This window comes from Stegodyphus dumicola, chromosome 5 (genome assembly GCF_044657685.1).
Source record: "Stegodyphus dumicola isolate Sdum_Otavi_A_Nest chromosome 5, ASM4465768v1".
Lineage (NCBI taxonomy): Eukaryota > Metazoa > Arthropoda > Arachnida > Araneae > Eresidae > Stegodyphus > Stegodyphus dumicola.
In genome coordinates, this window is record NC_140772.1 from 112,776,828 (window position 1) to 112,798,687 (window position 21,860).

Below are 21,860 nucleotides of genomic sequence, written 5' to 3' on the forward strand. Positions count from 1 at the left end.
TATATTGTTATGAATTTTGTATAAGAGAACATAATATTAGTGAAATTATATGCAGAATTGTAGTATCTTTTGTATAATGCAACATGAAACATTTAAAGAGATGGAGCTGTGTTGGAAAAATAAGATTATGGGAGAAAGTCAATTTAACATTGAGGTAAATGACTATCTCACTAAATTGGTGAGATATTGCCATGGTAGCGATGGTTTTGGCATCAAACTTGCTGAACCTCTAAGATATCCAAGAGGGGATTCACAATATTTATGTATATTTTTATATTCAATAAAGATAACAACAACTAAAAAGTAGGTGATATAATAATGTTTAATTGTAGGTATACAAAATAAAAAAAATTATAGGTAAAATTATCTAAAATTAAAAAAGCTTCTAAAATAAAAAAAAAAGAAAGTTTTAATGAATTTTTTATTAATAATATTGAAATCATATACTATATTTCTCTTCTCTCTTTACTAATTTTATTGTTCAAAAACCGAGAATGGAAACTTATGAGAGTAATTTAAATTCTGAAGGATGCAGTTACAGTAATAGAACATAATGAACAGCAGCCATGTATATTCTACAGTAAACTATCCCAATATTATTTCTTTAAAAGAAAACCTATATTGTAATAAGAATATATAGCAATATTAACAATACAACATCTAATAAGATATCTTCAGTTCTACTTCTCTATAAATTGAACCACACTGGTCTTTATTGTCATCTCTTTGGGCCTCTAGTTATCCAAAAATAATTAGAGAAGATGAATGTCCAGCTGACTCAGCAAAATCGTACACTGAATTGTCAGTTCATATTTGCTTTGCTATGATGGATCCATTCTTGCATTAGGCTGGCATAAAATTCAACAGTTAGAAAAGAAAGGTTCATCATGACAAGTAGTTTGGGAAGCTTTGTTTATAACATGAAGACAATCACTACATGACCAAATCCCTTTTAAAATTTAAGGAAGCTCATTCTCTGAATGCACTAAGGAAAGGGAAAATTATGCAAATATTAAAAATTTTTTCAAAATCTGGTACTGAAAAGCTAAAGGGATACAGGGATACTGAAAAGCTAAAAGGATCATTAAGATACAGTAAATAGAAACATAATTAATAAAAAATGTTACACTGATTTTCAAGCATTTCTAATACTGAAAATTTTTTATAAATATACTTGATTGTATAATTTATGTCCTATAGACAGAACACACCTTTCAAATTTTTTATATCCAACTGAAGATATTACATAGTTTTTTATTACTTTAGGTTTGTTGAAGCTTCTTTCACAACAAGCAACAGCTATTTGCAATGCTATTTTTAATGCAGCTTTAAAATAATTTTAATGCAACTTTAAAATTCGGATCAGTTAAAGTAAACTTTATCCGTGAGTTAGCTTTGAAATAGCTAACCTTGCACTTGCTTTGACATATAGAATTTTTTGGAATAGCATGGTTTTTAAATTAGATAGCTCTATTGAAATTTCTGCAGCACTAATATAATTCGGACATTTAAGTTCTAAGTTATATATAGCTTCTTTTAATTTACCTATACCGAATAACATCTTTTAATTTACTTGTACATGAACATTAATTTTTCAATAACAGAATAACATTAATTTTTCATAAGTTGGAAACTGGAAATCGAAAGCGAACTCATTTATTTTTTATATTTATATTTCAGCTGAGATTAAAATATCTATCGGAAATAAAGTTTCCTATCTCAAATGTGATATTTTAAAATGGTGGTTTTTGGATATGTTTCCAAAATTGAATGTTATAAATCATAATTCAATTTTCAAACGAATTTCTAATTCTTCATAATTTTATTTAACGCCTTTTCTAGTTGTTCACCTGAGGCAAGCGGCTCACTTGCCTCACCCTTGGACTGACTCTACTAAAGACATTTAGATTTTAAATTATCAGAGTTTATCTATATGCAAAAGATAGCAGGATTACTTACTGGGTGATTTTTTAATATAAAGTTTAACTACATTATTAACTTAACATTATTAATTTCTATTATGCTTGCATTGATTTTTTTAGTCTTTTAAGTAACTACTTGCTCTTTTTTTTTTTTTTTTTGGTTAGGATTACTCAAAACACATTAACCTTATTAGTAGAATACTTTTAATTAAATGTAGGCAGGTTTTTTGAGAATTGTAGCAATTTTTACTTCAATATACACTCTGTATTCTGAAGAAGTTGCATAGATTTTAAAGGAAACAGAATAAATTTCCTTAAAAATGTCTGTATTCAGTGAATTAAAAGTTCTGATAAAATGTATGTGAATAATAATAAATCTTAAAAACATAATCTTCATAAACCTTTGAACTGTCAAAACAAATTATGAAATAAGTATTCTGAACTTATTAGCCTGCTATTTTAATTTTACATTACAAGATCACTGAGATGGGAGGAATTCAGGGATCTTTCACAGAAACAAACTTGTTTTTATTAATGCAGATTAAGAACTTAATTCATAAGATTGACATTTCTGGAAACAGAGAATTCAAAAAAGTCAATTTTTACCAAAAAATTTCAAAATATTTATTTTTAAATTTGAAATCTTAAAGATATTTCCTTTTTCTCGAAATGAAATTTTTTACTTTTTACTGAAGCTTGATTTGCTTTAGTTTAAGACATATTTACTTGGAAGATTAAATAAAAACTAAAGTGTCCAGCAGTAAAGTCACTGAACACTGGTAGTTCAATCTGGGTTTGATTTCAGGCAAACAGGCTGGCTGCATGTGCGTTTGCATGGTTTCCACCATGTAGAACAACGATTCGAGCCAGTCCATGAGGGCACGCTTAGAAAGTCCTCCATGAGGGCACGGTTACCCATTGGCAGATAGTCCTTGAGTACTTTACCATAATCAAACAAACCAACCAAAACAAAAGTAATTGCAGGCATTAGAAATTTCTGAAAACCAGTTACTCTTTTTATTTTTATTCCATTTTGTTTCTAAAGCTTTCAGATCATAAATAACGTCATAATATACCAGTGATGTTCTAAACACAATACTTTAGATATAGGAGGGTTGGAACTTTAATAGTGGCAACTATTTATTTACAAGGAATACAAAAGTGATTCATGTCACCATGTTTTACAGTCCTTCAATATAGTCGCCAGCACTGTGTACAACCTGTTTCCAACGATGTGGAAGTCGCAGAATACCTGTAGCAGCGCCTATTTTGCTGATAGTTTGAATCGACCGGTCTACTGCCGCAAGAAACTTAGGAACAGTTTGGAAGCGAGTGCCATGAAGTGGTTCCTTCATCTTAGGAATTAAGTCATAGTCACAAGGGCTTAGATTCTTTGGTTTTGTTGCGTAGCGTTTTTTCAGCTGCGTTGCCACTATTAAAGTTCCAACCCTCGTATCTGCAAAAGTGAAAAACTGAAGTTAAGTTATAAACATTATATAATTTTAGACGTATTAGGATTGTGCAATTACTTTCGTATGCTACAAAAACTGATTTTTAGTTACACATTGGTTTGAAAGTATGCTAGGAAAATCAGTATAACTTACACTGAAAATAACCACTTAATGATTGTTTTGTGATGTTTTATCAAGATCATTAGTATAAATATGCATGCATGCTCTAGATAGATTTATTTACAAAATAAGGTGAATGAGTGTCATCTGTGCGAGATGGTTTTTTAAAAATTTTTTTATTACATTCAAGAAATTGGGCATTCGAAGTGTCTATATCAATTTCAGATCAGAGGCAAAAGCTGCAAACGGCTTATTCTAATGCCCTGTATTATACATTATTCCTCTGATAAGCTGGAATCAGAATTCAGCAGAATATCAGCCAGGCCAAACTATTTGCAGTAAAACAACCAGCTACTTCACTGACAATACAGACTCCTAGGATGAAGTAACACAGTTAGTCACTGCGATAAACAGCCAAGTATTGTTCTGGTTTTAGCAGCTAAAACCAGAGCTTAACAGAATACTAGCTGTAATACTATTCTAACAGAATACTCACTGTAATATTATTCTCACATAATATTAGCTGTAATACTACGTGGATTTTGGATATTAAATTTAGTTACCACAAAACTTTTCTTTACACCTGTTTTATTCAGCAAAACTCATATTAAAAATTCAAAGTTGCCTCATTGTTTCAAAATAATGCAATAATACTTGAACAATTTGTTAATTAAATAACTAATTCATCTGAAAAATAATTACATAAAAATCAATAATAACATAGAATGTTCTAAATTAAGTATTTGAGTAAATGGAAATAATATTAAAAGAATGTCACATCTTAATTCTTTGTTTACTTTCTGATGGCACATAAATTAAATGACTAAAATAGTACTAAAAAATTCATGTATTTCAAAGTTATTTAGTTTAACGTTCTTCTTTCATTATAGAACTAAGATACAAAATAAAATATAAAATATTTTTCATATGATACTATAAATACACTGTTCAATGTATTTCGAATGTTTCAATTCAAGATTTTACTAAATGGATATAAAAAGTAATTTTTTAAAATGCTAACAAAATTTCAAATTATTAAAACTTTCATCTCATAATGACTGTTTTTTTTTCCATTAAAATTCTGATACACAAAAAATTTTAAATCCTCAGCAATAATTAAATTATTAGAAAAACATAAAATACATTTCAAATGCTTTAAATTCATAGCTGAACTCCAGAAGGAATAATAAATACATAAAAAAATTAATTTTAGTCTGTGAAACAAATTCCAGAACCAAAATTACACATCAGTTTTTAGGCATAAGTGTCATATGAAAATATAAAAATTACACTTCCAGATCATCCAACTGGCCACCTTCTCTCCTGTTAGCAAGATGAGCTTTGATTATCTCACTATATTTTGGTCGTTTCAATAAATCATAAGCTAATGGCAAGAGATTTAAAATGTGTGAATGGAAATATGGATGACCAAAGCAAAATAAGTCAATGCCTAGTTCCAGTCCCATGCCATAATCACACTCATCATTGGCAAAATGCACATTTGTGATTAGTTCATCTAAACTTTCTTCTCTTTCCAATCGTTTTGCATCACTCTCAGCATCCACTATTTTCTTCAGCATAGATTTTAAATTTGCTTTAAGAAAAAAGAATAAATACATAAATTAAATGAATAATTCTTATATCATATTTTGCTAAAAAGTAACTTATTACCAAAATTTCAAATAGACATATATAGAATATTCTAATGCTAGGGTTGCAGACTTGTAGAGGGATAGAGCACTTGAAATTATACAGCAGTGGTTGGAAATGACATGTGCATGCAATTGTGCACATAGAAAATACCAGAAATGAAAGGAAACCATATAAGTGAATACGCATTTTATTAATAAATGTATATTTGCAAAAACTGAGGTCAAAGAAGGTGACTAAACTGTTCTTCGTGAGTTGTTGCAAGACTTACATCTTCAGCAGATGGAATTCCAAATATTCTTGAAGATTCCAAGGATGTCTCAGACATTCCTAGTAGCTACTGCAATGCGTGCAAGCAGTTCTATATCAGAATCATATGCCAGTGTTTTTATATGCCCCCAAAAGAACTTATCAAGGGATAATAGATCCAATGACTGAGTAAACCAATGTACCAAGCCACAGTTGACCAAATCTAATGCTTAAATGGTAACAGATGTTATGGACAATGACCTCATTGTGCCGGAACCACAATAAAGGTCACAGTGACGCAGGAAGTTGTCATTCAAACATTTTGGTAATATATGCTCCAGAAATATCAAGCAACTGTTACTAATGAGATGAAAAGGCAACATGCAAAATCTGATGATGTAATCTTCCATAATGCCAGCCTGAACATTTACCTCAAAACAGCTGTATTCTGGTTAACTTCTTATCACATGAAGGTTTCATGTTGCACTTTGAAAGTTCCTTCCCTTGTGAATATCACAAAACAATACAGAAGCAGGAAAAAGAAGATCTGTAACCTACTACCGCAGAAACCATTGTGCAAAAGGAATCAAAGGTGCATAATTACCCAGTCTGTGCATGTTTATAATGCAGTTTATCCAATTTGTTGTGCAACATATCATATCATCCAGCTTAGTACAGCATATCCAGAACTGCCTAGGTATGTTGTATGATAACGGATACATTTTGCTTTCTCTTAGAATCCTCTGGACGCTTTAGTGGTAAGCCCTAACATTATGCATTATAGTGTGACTTAGAGTATCTTGTACATAATGTAGCACAGCTTCCTCAATGTCTGGAGTTCACACCAATCATTCCCAAATTGTTTCAACTTCCTGGTAGGAATCTGCTTCAGCTAACCTCTAGTGGGAGCATGCAAAGAGTTCATAGCTAGGAATATACCTACATTGGATAACTGCAGTGTTATTCGCCCGCCACATATACCAGAAAAGGCAAAAACTGCCTCTTTAATGTGATCAGATGAGAACCATTCATTCATTGAAGTGAATCAGTTCTCTTTTATGACTCACTATTCATTAACAATAAACTTGATGAAAAACACCAGCAATGAGGCCAGAAAAGCAGAAAGAATTGATCGAGCAGTGTGATCGGGAAAGGTTAACCAGGTTGGACAGAGCAAAAAGAACAAAATGAGTGGTGGGATCAGACGAATCAACTCAATTAAACGCTAGCTCCCAAAAGAGGTTTATTTCAACTTTAATTTTAAGATTCTATAAAACCTCCTTTCTATATGAAACAAATAATAAAATTCTAGAAATATTCCCCCCCCCCCTTAATGTTGGAAAATGATAAAAATTAAACTCACTTTTAACAGAGAATAAACATTGAAAAAGTTATGAAATAAAAAAGTTATTTCTTTTTAAGAAATGGTACCTAAATAAGAATACACACTTTGAAATTACGTAGTTTTTTTAATAAGGTAGATAGTTGAGGAAGCAACTGACCATGTAATATGCATATTATAGATTTGAATATGATATACCACATTTATTTTAAAATCAGATTCTTCTCACATTTTAGGATAAATTTTAAGAAATAAAAATGTAGATGAATGCTTATTTTCTTTCTGGGAAATCAGAAGCTTACTAATTACCTCTGTAGTTTTATTTATTACTTAAAAAGGAAATTATTCTACATAGCATGATGATGTTGCCTTCTGATTTTGTAATTTCCTTTATCAAAACCTTTATAAAGAAAGGATATATACAGATTTATTTATTAATTTTTTTAACTGACACTACTCAGTGCCACCTGCAGCTTGATCTACCAAATTGAAATGCCACCAAATTTGGTATCAAGAGTTTAATGAAGATGTGGAAAAAAAAGATTTTGTGAAAAAAAAAAAATTAATTCCAAAAGTTGCTGATAGGAGAAAATGTTGCACCACTGTAGTCTACACAGCTCAGAATTACAAAAATAAATAACAAAAAAGAAATTTCAGAGCTACACCACTTCAGTGAAGCAAATGAACTGCTCCAAAAGGTTACAGAGATGGTATTTCAGTGCAACATAGCACTTTATTCAATAAAAGCACTTTTTTTTTTTTTTTTTTTTTTTTTTTTTTTTTTTTTTTTTTTTGGTAAGGGCTTAGAGTTTTTTCAATGAGATCCACCTTATGGACCACACATTATGTCTCGTGGACAACAATCTCAATGGCTGAAAGTAACATGCCACTAGAAATTCTCAGCACAGCCCATGATATTTTGTCCTTTAAGGTTGGACCCAACCAAGATAAGACTTCAAATAATCCTGTAGGAAAAAGTAACTTGGCATAAGATCTGAGAAGAGAGGCAAACATGCAAGTGGGAAAAAGGGACTTGATGATCCTTTCTTTAGAGTGATGATACAACATCCACTGTAAATACCGATCAATGTGCGATGGTGCTCCATCCTAAATAAATGTTACGTGATCCAGCAAATGCCTCTGCTGAAGTTCTGGAATGACAAAACTAGTCAGCATATCAAACTAGCGCAATTCCTGGAAGAAACACCATAGCATTTACATGTTTAAAATTTAAATTTTAAGCAGGTGCGGCACTTCTACCAATGTGGCTCTTAGATGCACTTAAGCCCACCAGCGGCCGAGCGGTAAAGACGCTGAACACTGGTAGTTCGGTCGGAGGTTCGAATCCCGCGAACGGGCTGGCTGCATGGGCGTTTTCGTGGTTTTCCCCATGTGTAACGTGTATACGAGCCAGTTTCCCTTAGAAAGTCCTCCACGAAAGGCATCCCTCCCTTTAGGCAGATAGCCCTCGTGTGCTTTGCCATAATTAAATACACCACACCACACCTTAGATGCACTTAAAAAGTATTTCCTAAAATGTCATTTAACATAATGTGACTATCCTCAGTTTTGATGGAACATCTGTTTTAAATTAGATGACTACATGTTCTTAAGAGAACTATTCACCAGATAATTAAGAAAGGAAGTGCATAAAGGACACCTCCTTGTGCAGTTTCCTTCCTGTAATACCAATGTTCACTAAATGATCATCAACAGAAGAAACTCCTGTGTGGTTCTCTTGCTAAATTAACGTAAAAGGGAAGGCAGAGGTTTTTTTTATGTGAGAATTATGCTTAGAGGGGCTGTAGATTAAGTTGCACCAAATGGCTGTTCAGAGCCACATCAAGCGGAAATTCTGTATGTTATGGCTGTACCGCAATGATATTTTATTTTTTATTTAATCCAGAAGTTTTGTTAAGTTTAAAAATAAATATTTAAAAGACCTCTGGTTAGATTATTTATCCATCTCAGATGTGCTTATGCTACAATAGTTTGAATGACTTTGTTGCTGTTCCTACATAAAAGACCACTCAGTTGCTTTCTGTGAATTTTATTTTGTTTACATTCTTTTCCTTGAATGGACCTATGCGCCTCATTCCCCCTAAATGGGATCTTGGAACTTCCCTCTTTCAAATTAGCATTCTCATCAGTTTGAATAATCCCTCTTGTTTGCCATTTGATGAATCTTCCAGGACCCATCATCTCCCCTCCACTGCCTTTTCCATTGCAAATGTACTGTTTTTTTTTTTTTTTTTTATATATATATATATATATATATATATATATATAACTGATGTATTTCCTTCAGCATGAATCGATTCTTCTTGCATTCTGCCAGTTTTGGTGCAAATACTTGTTGGACAGTTTTTAAGTAAGAAGGAAGCAGGAAATTTTTTAAAATGGCACCTAAGTGGCACTGAAGCTATACTGCTGGTTTCCCATGCTGAACAAATTGGAAATAAAACAGCAGCTCAAGAATTTGAAGTGGACGAGAGATGCACTCGACAGTGGAGAACTGAAAAAGAGTTTAATGCCACAACAGAAATGAGCCAAAAGAAGTGGCACTGTAAGGTGGCCAAATCTAGGGGACAATCCTACGATTTTATACACCAATTAAGAGATTTTCCTGGGCAGCTGCCCTTTAGACATCTTTAACATATCAGCTTAAAAGATGCAACCCTTAAGTAAAAAAGCCACTATTCTTCTAGAAGTTTTTCTGACAAATATCTAATACCAAGCAATGGCAGCTATATTTTTATAATTAGGAGTTATATAACTATTTAATAAATAATTATTTGAACTTTTAAGCTTTTATGTTTTATTGGATGAAATTTTAAATCTAAATTTTTTTTCCCTTGTAAAATTTTTTATTGTAAATGCGTTTTTTTACGAATATATTTGATTTTTTAGGTATTTTTGACATATTACAATTATTATTTCAAAATATTCAAGTTGTTTACAGAATTTTTTACAGGAATCAGAATTGTGTTGGGTTACTTTCACAGTCTGCTTGAGACTTGAAATGATTTGACCTAATTTAGATATTCTCTTAAATTGAATTTTCACTTAACTAGACTGAGAAGACAAAACATGATTCAGATTTCCTTAATTGTTAATTATATTGAAAAAAGCTAATACCCACTGAAAAATCAGCCTTTTTCATGGAATCAGCAATAATTAATTGAATATTTTTATACTGTATCTTTTACTGACCATTATCTTCAATGCATAACACTAGACTTTAATCTGCTTTTTCCAAGATGATAATCTCTCCTATATATACACTCTTCTGGAAAAAAAAAAAAAAAAAAAAAAAAAAAAAATTGAAGCACCAAGAAGGACTTTTGTAATCGTGATGATATTTGGTATGCAAAAACATCTTTATCGAATATGCAAATGATCAAAGTTTCAAGGCAAATGAAAAGGAATTACGATCACAGTGCGCATTTCTAGTGCGCAATTCACAAGGTATAAAACCAGTAACAGAGGCGGAAAATTTAAGTTTTTTTTGTTGCTGCCATTGTAGTTCCATAAAGAAGCAACGAAAGATGTCATTATGACAATATCGAAGGCCTTACAGACAACTAAACAACTTCGAAGGCGGTCGCATTGCAGGATTGCATGAAGCTGGGAGGTCATACTGATCAACTGGCACCACCTACAGCGTACAGACGTTGTTGTACAAAGATGTTGGCAGCAGTGGTTGCTACAAGTAAATTGCCGACAAAATAAAGGCTCTGGAAGGCCAAGAAACAAAAATGCAAGGCAAGACAGGATGATTGTTTGCAAGGCCTGAACCACCCCAATGGTATCATTGTCGACTATTCAACGCACTAGAGCCACAGAGACCTTTAAGACGTTTGCCTTTGACAACACAACATCAGCGGAGTCGTCTGGAGTGGTGTTGCAGCCAATCATCATGGCTGCCATTCGACTGGCATCGTATAGTGTTTAGCGATGAATCCCGCTTCACTCTTGTAGCAGATGACAACTGTGCTCGTGTCTGGAGAAGACGGGGCCAGCGGTCCCAATCAGCCTTTGTTTTACAAAGGCATACAGCCATAACCCCTGGTATGATGGAGTGGGACACTATTTCTTATGACAGCAGGTCATCTTTAGTCATCCTCTGTACATCTTTAACAGCTCAACGATATGTTGATACCATCCTGGGGTCGGTTGCATTACCCTTCATGGTATGCCATCCTGGGGCCATTTTCTAACAAGATAATGCCAGGCCACATACCGCTTGCATATCTTTGGACTGTCTCTGTGCAGTTGATACTCTACCTTTCCTGGTCTGGTGAGCAAGGTCCCCAGACCTTTCACCAATCGATCACGTCTGGGGCATGGTAGGCCGCCAGATTCAGGCACCACAAAATATTGCAGATCTGAAGCGACAACTGATGAATGCCTGGCAGAATGTGTCACAGGATGACATTATGAACCTATATCACTCCTTGCCTCGATGAATTCAAGCATGCATTGCCACCAGGGGCGGTTCGACCAACTACTAATTTGTACACTCATTGGGTGATTGTGAGCCGTGAACAGATACTATGACCTTGATTTTTTAATCATTTTATTACTTGTGTATGAACTATGCACATATTCAATTTCATCAAAAACAACCACTTCTTTCATGGAACTTCGATTTTTTTGCATGCTTTACGCATGCGCATTTGATTTTTCCTTCCATAATAAAACATGTGGAGATTTTCACTTCAAAATTCCCATTCATAATTTCACTTAGGCACTAAATAAAATACCTTCTTATGGAAAAACAATCATGTAAGCATAAATTTGTGCGATTAATAATTTGGCTCCGTAGCTGAGTATCTACTTGGCATACATCTCAAACCGAAACATTCACCTATTTTATATCCCTGATGACGACCTGGCGAGTCAGTATTTATTATATTTTGCTTTTACCACCACATGTTTATCAATACATGACAACTTCAGTAATAACTCATGCTGTGATATCTAAACTTTTTTATATTAATAATTGAGTAACAAGAGTATGGCAACCTTTTATGCTAACATTACGCTTGGCGATGATTATAGATTTTTAAATGCTTTAAGAAATGTTAATGAGGAAAAATTCAACAAAAATTTCTTTTCATATGCTAAAAATAGATTTTGTTAATGAAACTTGTAGGTCAAAAGATTACATTTAGTGCCATTTTAATTAAGAATAACTGATATGTTATTCACCATAAACCCAGAAGCAGCAGCAGAATATGTCGGCACCGGACGACAGAATTTATGGAAGATGAAATTTTTGGAATTTGGGGAAGCACCAAGCGGCAAAATTAAGGGATGAGTAGTTTTTATGATTTAGGGAAAGCATTGGGATCCAAAGTTTAGGCACGGTGAAAATTTAGAACTTAGGAAAGTGCTTTGTAGCAGAATTTAGGACCCATAGAGACTGCACCAAGCGGTATCGAGCGCCGGCCCTAGATAAAGCTTTAAGTATATGTGGGAGTTTATCTATTCAAGACTTTGATTAGTTTGAAGCATGTGCAAGAAATAAACGTAGGTATAGTAAATAAGTAAACTAATACAATTCAGGCTTAATTCAGTACACAATAGGAGCAAGACAAAATTTAGCGAAACAACTTGGCTTTCCTCGCCAATCTTGTGATACACAGCCAATAATGTATAACAGACTGCACTGCTCCATGATCTTCTAATTTGATCCAGCTTATTATTTTTTGCAGACTGTTATTACTACGGGAATTTTATAAAAACTAAGCTTGGAACTTTTGATTATGTCGAAAAGAGTTTCCAATTCTGGAGTTACCAAAGGATCTACAAAGCGAGACCATGTTTTGTTGTCCATTACACAAAAAGTGGAATTGCTGCAAAAAATGGATAAAGGCATATACGTCTCAAAATTATGCAAGGTGTATGGCATTGGAAAGTCAACTGTATACGACACAAGAAAAAAGAAAAAGGAACTTTTTGAATTTTTATGGAAGCATCTTAAACAACTTACATTTAAAGAAATGTTTAATAAATTCCTTTCAATAATGTAAATTTTGATACTCTTTAGATCATAATTGTTCTTTATTTCATAAATTACGATTTCATATTTTTAATCGTATAATTTCTGCATGCCATCTTACCAGATTTAAATTGATGATCTATTATCCGGAAAAATCCCAAATCTGGAATCGCCGAAGTTCCGACCAGTCCGGATTCCAGATTTTATACTGTATGTATGTATATGTGTGCATGCACACATACATATACAGGACAATTTATGAAAAATAGGAATATTAATTTCAAGTAAATGCAGTATAAATAAATCATAATATATATTGTCTAAGTATACATAACAGAATGATATCTAAGCACAACAGATTGTACTTAAAAAGGCTGATGAAAAAGTTTTGAAACTACCCCTATTTCTCTTCCCCATATTAGATGGAGCCTATACAGAGTTTTTTAAGTGTTATGAAATGAATATGTTTGAACTTGCAGTTGCACATTTACTGATTTCAAGTACTTAGTATGGTTACTGATTTCTGTACTTGGTCACTTAAGTGAAAGTGTAGTAGTACACTTAAGAAGTATTTTCTCATGGAAAATAATAATAATAATAATAAAGACATCATTATGAGTATACTGAATACATCTTTTGACTATTTTGTGTTAAACTTGAGAACAGCCATAATGAAACATTTGAAATGTGACTGTCTCTATTTGTGATTGTATATGTATCCATAACTGGTGCTAAATTATGCTGTTTGGTGACAGTTTTACAGTCGACAAGCTAATATGTAAATACACAAATCAAAGCTGAACTACTAAAAGAATATACAAGATAAATACTACTAAACTATTACAAAAGAGTCAGGCTTTTCCTATATATATTTTAGCTATGTATATTGCAATGTAGTATGTATTGATAATTTTGTATAATGATGTTCCTTAAGTTCTGAGCATATATCTGCATATTATTATTATTTAATTTTCTCAAAGATTGAAAATAAAACAAAGAATATAAACTGAATATTCTATAAAATGTGACTTAGAACATTATTAATGAATACCTATCAAATTTTTGCTAAAACTAGTTTTCAGTTACACTGAGATGATTTATGATACATATTTCACATAATTTTTTTCCCCATTCACATATTTTGAAGATTATATATATATGAGTGCTATCAGAACTTACCATTGCTGTCAGGTAGAGGTCTATATCCAATATCATTTTTAAAGGGCACCACTATACCTAGACCATGGAAAGATTTAGTTACAACTTTTTTATCTCTTGCTTTAGTTTTTGCTGTCTTCACTTCCAATGAATATCTTTTCTCTTTGGCAAACTTTTGAAGATTTTCTTGAATTTTAGAAAATTTCTCTTTCATTTTCTTTGGCTTCACTTTTTTTATTCCTTTTATTAATTCAGCACTGTAGAATTCAGATAAAATAAATATCATTAAAGAATATAAAAAATTTGTAAAACACATGTTAAAATATACACATTAACATTACAAACTACTGAACCACTGAAGCAATCTGCCCCACTGCTAGAGAATAAAATTGAAGCAGGAAAGTACTAAAACCAAAACAGACAATTAAGACTTCATTGAGATTTTTCTGTTTATCTTCCTACACCTTTTAAATGCTGCCCAGCTGGTATAATAGTTAGTGACGCTGACTGCAGTACCAAAGGGCGTCGGTTCGAATCCCAGAAAAGGCATGGGTGTTTGTAAGCATACAGCGTCTGTGCTGAAAGAGAAGCATTCAAAATACATGGCGAACTAAAAGTCAAGATATTGGCAGTAGGCAAAGATGGGTTGGAGATCTGATCTCCTAGGATGTTCTCTAACAAAACTGGAGCAGACTGCATAGTTAATGTGGCGAGACTATACAGTAAAACTAACGCTGAAGTTCCTGTATCCTGACATTTCTAACTTTACTTACCTGTACCTTTGCACATTTTAAACGTACATTATATTAGTGGCAAATGACTTCAATAATAAATTTCACAAATCTTTCCTTCCCATTACTCAATCAAGATACTGTTTCTGAAATGGCAGTTCAAAAATATATATTGAAGCCTTTATTAATACAATCTTATTGAAAAGAAATATCAAAGATAGTTAGTCTATGATTTTCAAGAGTTTTTACAATACATGCATTGCAAAGATGATCTACTAACTTCAGTAATAAAACTTTCCAATAATTTCAAAATTAATTTTGTTAAGTAAGATAACTTTTTATTATGCTGTGAAATCTCATTACACTCAGATGGGAAAAAAGTTCTTTTATCCACCAAGAATTTACAAATACATCTTCACTAAGTATTAAAGCTCATTTTTTCAGTTCTATAACACAGATAATGCTTCATGATTTTTTGATTAAACAAATATAGACACAACAGTAGCTCAAGTCAGAAAATTATGCCAATTGAATAAAATGTGTTAACACTGAACATTTATACACATACTTTAAATATTCCCCAAATACTTTACACAACATTTCCATAACATATGCTCATGCAAATACATATAAAAAATAATAAAAAATAAATAAATAAAGGCAAAATACTTCAGGGGAAAAACAGTAATAGTGCAGTTTGAAACTGAGTTTTTAGAGCAAAGCTTATAAATCATCATCACTGAAACTACTGAAATCAACATATCATATACATTAAAGCATCGAAAAAATAAACTGAGAAGTACGGATGAGTTCTCTTCAATACCAAAAACTGCTCAATAAAATTGCATCATGAGAATTAACAATTTTTATCTCACAGTCCAAATATTTCTAAAATTTTATTTAAATTAAATTGTAATCCTTTCTTTAAAAAATAATACATGATATAAATCATAATAGATAAAGATAAGATAATAATATATATTATAAAACAGATAAGATACATAGCAGAGATAATATATAATAAAGATAAGATCTAATATATATTGTAAAACATAATATGTGACTATATGTTTCATTAGCCACTAACTAATGCTAATTTAGAAACATATCCAGGAATTCTCAAAATATACTTTTTTTTTATAAAAACTTCTGCATTAAGATATTAAATAAACTATGTATAAAATACTTTAATATAAAACATATTTATTAAGAATGATCCTTACACCATCCAATTTATATTACTAATTGATAATGATGTTTTACACTTCTGTCTCTAGGATGCAAACTTTTAAGTCATTTTAACAATTAGATAATACTAGATAATTAAAAATTTATCAGCAGTTTTTCATATTAAAATTAAAATACATAATCTAAGTTTAAAATCAACTTAATTATAAAAGAATATACCCTCAAATTAAATTACCCTCTTCTAAAAAAATTTATATAAAACTTCTAAAAACCTTCTAGACTTCTAAACACTATATAAAACGTCTAAACACTTTTTTTAATATCTACTTTATTATAGAAATACCAAATATCAGAATTTGATTAAAAAGCTTATTCTACATTTGAAAATAAAAAAAACTACAAATGAATATTAAAATACTTAATTAGCTTAAGATATGTAAGAACTGCATGCGAGGTTTAAAAAATGAAAAATTCAGCTGCATTATTTGCATTTGCCAAAGACGCATTACGACATAAAAACTAGTATTTTTTCATTGTCAGGAGCTAGAACAGTGTTTATTAAATTTTCAAATTAAAAAATTATTAAGTAGTTAAAAAATCTGAATTAATATACATAAAAATAGTCTACATTTCTTTCTGCATTCAAATATCATTACAAAATGAATATACATTTCAAACATTTAAACTTAAAAACAATATATCATCATTGATGTTTTGCAGGGAATTTATTTTTTTACCATGATGTTGTAAAGCTGAAAAATGATGGCACAGCTTTATTTTCTATCATGATGTTTTCTTCTTGCTTTTTTTCCTATGACAATGTTTCATAGTATGATGTTTTCCCTTCATGCCGTTTTCTTCGCAACATTTACCTCCCTGATGTTTTTACCTCAATTTTTGCATTGGTAATCAATGAAATTTGCCCATACAGAATCTACTGTAACAATGCAGCAACACTTTTGAACTAAATGCAATATGTGTGCATTCTATAAAACTGTATTCCTCAGTAGATGAAGCAGATTGATTTTACTGACCCTCAGTACCCCCAAAAAGAACAGGGCAATTAGAGACATCAGATTAGATAGTAAATGGAATAAAGACCTTATTTGAATGAACTGATGAAAATCTGAATGAACTCAACAAGATGAGATGGTAAAGAAGCGCAAGTATCACAGCCCATAATACGGGATAGCTTATAAAAGCAGCACTGTTATGTTAAGTTAAACTAGCTTGTATACACACTACACATGAGGAAAACCACAAAAATGTCCATGCAACCAGTCGTTCCCCAAGATTTGAACCACGGACTGAACTACCAGTATTTACCACTCGGGTGCTGGTGGCTGACTCACTGAAAGACTAGTGTTCAATGATGAAGCTATTTTCAATCTGAATGGAAATGCCAATTTTCATAATATGAAGGTACAGGACAGAATGCCTACACATTATCATTAAGCATAGAAGGAATTCATCTAATTATTATTATGATTTTGAAAACACTGTCTATTGTTCCTTCGTTTTTCCTGAATTTACTTCTGCTGATGACTCCTACATATACAAGATAACATAGTAGCTTATGCCTCCCTAATGTAATATTTCCAGTTTCAAACAAGCCACTCTGATGCTTTCAGAAAGGCAAGAAAAATTATTAATAAAACTTTAAAAAAAAAATCTGAAAGCTTTCAGATTTTACATTAAACCCAAAGGGACTTTTTTTTAACGTTTTGAGTGTTACCTTTATTTATTAAACATCATGTTCTTCATACTTAAACCATAAAATTCAATTCAACAGCAATATCACAAAATAATTTTGAAATGAGCTTATATTCAGAATTTATGATACACAGTCTCGTGCACTGGAGATAAATTTTTTTTTTTCCCGTACAGTGTTGTCATTGCTCGCTTTGAAATCGTTGAGTTTGTTATCAAAAACTCATTAAAGTGTTACAAAACATGAAATCAATAATTAAACAAATTCCAAATTAGGGCTTCCAGATGCCCACATTCTGTGGAAGATTATGTTATTCAAAATTTGATGGCTCTAGATATCATTATTTTATCACAATATATATAGATTTATGCAGATTCTTCATTATTTAATTTCTTTAAATATAACACAGGGCCATAATATTTAGTGGCAACAATTTGAAAACTGAACCAACATTTATAGTGAACCAACGCAAAATGCGAAAACGAAATTAATAGCCCTTCTGGGCTAACATGCTTTGGGCTAATAAATCAGTAAAGGTAATATGAATGCTACACGGTATAAGAATTTTGTTCTGTTTAATATTTATTCAGTCAATATGCAAATAAGACACTTTTTTCAATGTGACTATCTTGTACTAAAAGGCAGGTCAAGACCAAATCTGAGTTTACTCATCTTATTATATACAACCTGAAACCCAAATTTTGAATTAAAAGCTTTCAAAATTAAATAATTATAGCTGTCAATAAATATGCAACTAGTGTCTAAATGTTCAATGTACAAAGAAAAATAACAATCAAAATATAATTCATTGTGGTTTGCCTCTTGGATAGGTTAAGGCTTCGTTAAATTATATTTAGTGTAAACAGTGCCATGTTTAAAATTACAATTTTAGATTCTCTTAAAAAGGCTTTGGAATCAAGATCATCATATTCAACATCCTGCAAATTTTTCCCTTTCTTTTGTGAGGCTACATCAAAGTAAAGGGTATTTGCCTTCTATGCCACAAAACCCTGATAAATTAAAGCAATGTATCTCTGAAGCAGTGGAGTCAATTTCTGAAAACACACTGGGATATATTTAAGCAGAATTTTTCTCCTTGTCTTCATGTCTACCATTAAACCAATGGCACTCAATTAAAATACTTGTAATGACAGGATAAGAAACCCAGGTTATATACATATGCGTAAAATATAAAAAAATACAATGGCTTTGCTCTGCGCGAACAAGCAACCTATAATTAACTTTCTGCAATTTTAGGACCTTCCCCTAGACCAGTACTTTCAAGAACATTCTGGCATGTTATATAACAGCTAGTACAAATACAGAGTTTGTGCCATTTTTCATCAGACTGCTTCCTACTATTGCTGCTACAAGACTGTGCTCTGTCCATTACTCTTCCCTTTACTAGAATATTTACAACGTCAAAAGACAAAATTTAACCTTATTTTAATTTAAATCATTATTGGATATGTAATTTGGAGAATTTCATTTAAAGTAAAAATGATCTGGCATTTGAATTGAATAAAGATGTGGAATCAAAACAGCTAACTTCTTTGTCGTCATTGGATGCCACCTTACATTCAGCCACAACAATGCCCGGACTCTGATGTAATTATATCGTCCAGCTTTGACATTCCTGTGCCTATCCGCAAAATCACCGCATATGTATATATTTTTTAAAATTTCATATAGATACTTTTGTGGCATATAATTTCATAAAGAAATAAATAATGTACAGTTTGAGCAACTGTAATATTAAATTAAAAATACTTAAAATTTTTTTAATTGAAAAAAACACGCTAATTCTTAAATGGACAAATAAATACAACAGATATTTGCAATTTACAAATAGATATATGCTTACAGCAACTGCTTTGTAAAGCTTTCAAAACTGGGTTTTTTTAATACAATTATATTTTTCTGAAACTGGTGAACAATAAACTAATAAAATTTGTAAATGGATTCATAAATACGATAGATATTTGCAATATTACAAATAGATATATTCTTGTTAGAACGGCTTCATGAAAATTAAAATACTTACTTCATAGCTGCAAATATATTATCACCAACCAATGTAAGTTTTGCATCCAGTGCAGCATTATTAGCTGCCAAGATAGAGGGAAGTTCAGATGGATCATCTCTGAAAATACAACACATAAATATATATAGAAAAACAAAATTAATTTTGATTTTTACATTTCAATGCATGCACAAAAATAATAGTTTTAACATTTTTAAAATTATTTTTGAAAAGCATTTTAAACCATCAGAAAACTTCATTTCTAAGTAGTACCTAATTACTGAATAAAAATTTGGATAATTAAAAATGGAAAAAATTTTCTAAAAAATATATAAAAATTTTTGCAAGTTACATGAGTGGAAAACACACAATTAAGTACAGGCTGAAAAAATGCATTTATTTAAACATAAAGCATGTTTATTCCACACAAGTTGCCAAAGTTGATCTGGTGTGGCAGCTTGGGATGTTATCTGGGTCAATCATTCAGCAACTATGGACCACATTTTTTCTATCAGCGAAAGATCCGGAGAACGAGCCGGCCAGGGAAACAATTTAATCTGGCGATTGACAAAGAACCCTTGGACAATGCGTGCTACGTGTGGTTGCGCATTATCCCGTTGAAATATGGCTGTGGGCAAGCCCTGAAGGTAAGGAAGGACAACTGGCTCCAACACCTCGGAGATGTAGCGCTGGCTGTTTAAAGTACCGACAATGCATATTAGAGGAGTGCGAGAGTGATAGCCAATACCACCCCATACCATAATACAAGGTGCAGGACCAGTGTGGTGGTGCATAACACAGCTGTTCAGCATCCTCTCTCCGCGGTGTCTCCAGACTCGAATCCGACCATTGCGGTGAACTATTCGTGAATAGTTCACTGCGATGGTCGGATTCTAGTCTGGCTTCTGTCTGCAACACCGACCATCGCGGTGTTGCAGACAGAAGCGTGACTCATCAGTAAAGACAATTTCGTTCCATTCTACCGTGCACATCCTTCTTTCATCGCACCATTGGCGGCGGAGACGTCTGTGGTTCTGCGTCATGGGTAGACGAAGCAATGGACGTCTTGCGCACAGACCACTCTGCTGTAAACGGCGTCGAATGGTACGCGCAGACATTGGATGATGCGTTACAGACTGAACGTGCTGTGCTATGGTTCGTGATGTGATTGAGCAATCTGTAACTGTCGTGCACACAATGTTCCTGTCATCATGTGAAGTGGTGCACTGCGGTGGATGCGATCGAACACGTCGGTCCGTCGTACTCTCCTGCATCCAACGGTCACATATCTGCATTACAGTTATTTGGTTTCGTCCAACACGACTACCGATTTCCCTGAAAGATAATTTACACTCTGGGTAGGCTGTCAAACTCGGATACTTGATGAAAAGATGATCGCTGTTTACTACGAGGCATAATTGATAGTTTTTTTGAAAAACCACAAGAAAAACACAATTGCCGAACTTAAAGTCGTCAAAAACTCCAAGCCTTAAATAGAGCTTTGAAGTTGCACCTCAGGCACGTGTAATGTGTGTCTGAGCTGAAATTCTAATCATTTGCATATCTCACCTTCACTAATGCATGTTGTAAATTTCATGTTATTTGCATGCTTCCTTCAGGGTGTTGCATTTACGGTGGCCAGCAGTGTAATCCCAAAATGAGGGGAGAAAGTTATGTAGTTTTTGGTTTGTTCTAATATTAAAAAAGCCTACTTTTAATGTATGTATAACACAGTACATGCATAAGATATAAAAGTCGCACATGAAAAGATGTGAGGAACATGGAAGCACAATCTTTGCTGAAAGTTTAAATGTCTAATGATGTTTCAGAAAGTTCTAAGTGTACCACAAAAATAGTCTCACCCTGTTGAAATCAGTACCACTGCTATTCTTCAAGAGTTAATTGCAAATAAGTGTTTTTAAAAGCAGCAGGACAAATTTGTTGGAACATATGTTTCTGCCATTATGAAAACATAATGGTCTACTTAAGATAATTTCTAGTTCATATAAGAATGCTTTTTTCGGCAACAATATACCGTAATTACCGGAAGAAAGGCTGCATCAGCGTAAACGCTGCACTCGAGAAAAATGGCGGGAAAAAAATTAAAATTACACAGAAATGCTGCAATAGATTGAATTACGCGTGACATCGTCGTGGGCCGTATAGATGCAAAATCTCAACCTAAGTCCTGATATATGACATACCAGTTAAGAAAAATGCATGAAATGAAACCATAACTCAAAAATAAATTAAAGGTAAGAAATGTGGAAAATATATTTACCTTCACATATATACTTATATTTACCCG

The 21,860-nt window shown here is 32.4% G+C and overlaps 1 protein-coding gene across 6 annotated transcripts in view; it reads right to left on the bottom strand.

Annotated features, from left to right (window-relative positions):
* Nucleotides 1–304: 304 nt before the first annotated feature.
* Nucleotides 305–21,860, bottom strand: part of Hpf1 (Histone PARylation factor 1) — a 69,992-nt gene continuing 48,436 nt past the window's right edge. For 5 of the 6 annotated variants that reach the window (XM_085816973.1, XM_035350166.2, XM_085816975.1 and 2 more), the window contains 3 exons: nt 19,574–19,672; nt 13,921–14,156; nt 3,651–5,087 (listed from right to left, as the gene is read on the bottom strand). In XM_085816973.1, the coding sequence (XP_085673099.1) occupies nt 4,780–5,087; nt 13,921–14,156; nt 19,574–19,672 (643 nt within the window). In that variant the 3' untranslated portion in view covers nt 3,651–4,779. Of the gene's footprint in view, nt 3,379–3,650; nt 5,088–13,920; nt 14,157–19,573; nt 19,673–21,860 lie in introns of those variants that run through there. The other variant, XM_085816974.1, reaches the window with a different exon arrangement.